Source organism: Grammomys surdaster, unplaced genomic scaffold (genome assembly GCF_004785775.1).
Source record: "Grammomys surdaster isolate TR1022 unplaced genomic scaffold, NIH_TR_1.0 124511, whole genome shotgun sequence".
In the NCBI taxonomy this organism is placed as follows: domain Eukaryota; kingdom Metazoa; phylum Chordata; class Mammalia; order Rodentia; family Muridae; genus Grammomys; species Grammomys surdaster.
Window position 1 is genome coordinate 150,588 of NW_021619502.1, and position 790 is coordinate 151,377.

A 790-nucleotide genomic window follows, 5' to 3' on the forward strand; every position below is an offset into this window, starting at 1 on the left:
CACACACACACACACACACACACACACACACACACACACACACACACGGGGCGGGAGTAGGAGTAGGGTGATACACTAGCCTACGTTGCTTATTTTATTTCTTGGCTTTCATTCCTTGTCCTATGTGTCCCCTTTTCCTCACACCAGATCCGGTGAGCATCCAAAAGTAGGCATGACCTTGGCTCTCCCCAGTGTGCACCCATGTCTCCAGGGCTCCAGGTGACCATGCCAGACCACTCCGGGAGGATGGTAGTTGCTATTCCCTGACCTGATGTTGTCATTACTGCTTTTCCCTTTTACAATAAAAAAGTCCACATGTTGGAGCTGGAGTGCCTGCATTATAAGAACCTGTGCTTTATTTTATAGCATATTTGTGTTGGAAGGAGGCATGTGAAAACAAGAAGGCAACCCTGGTTGTCATTCTGGGTTTTTTGTTTGTTTTGGTTTTGGTTTTGGTTTGTTTTCCAAGACAAGGTTTCTCTGGCTGTCCTGGAACTCACTCTGTAGACCAGGCTGGCCTCAAACTCAGAAATCCGGCTGCCTCTGCCTCCCAAGTGCTGGGATTAAAGGCATGCACCACCACTGCCCGGCTTCCTGGTTGTCATTCTGTTGTCCAACTTTTTGTTATTTGATACAGGATCTTTCACTGGCCTGGAACTTGCCAAGTACACTTAGGCTGGCAGGTCGATGAGCCCCATGGAGCCACTTGTCTTTACCTCTCCAGTGTTAAAATTGCTGTTGGGTTTTTAAAAAAATATGGATTCTGAGACTGGGGAGATGGCTCAGTGGT

At 47.6% G+C, this 790-nt stretch overlaps 1 protein-coding gene across 1 annotated transcript in view; it reads left to right on the forward strand.

The window, feature by feature from the left end:
* Positions 1-344, forward strand: part of Fam50a (family with sequence similarity 50 member A) — a 6,744-nt gene extending 6,400 nt beyond the window's left edge. The window contains exon 13 of the mRNA XM_028784600.1: positions 148-344. Within this exon, the coding sequence (XP_028640433.1) occupies positions 148-156 (9 nt within the window). The 3' untranslated portion in view covers positions 157-344. The remainder of the gene's footprint in view (positions 1-147) is intronic.
* The last annotated feature ends 446 nt before the right edge of the window (positions 345-790 follow it).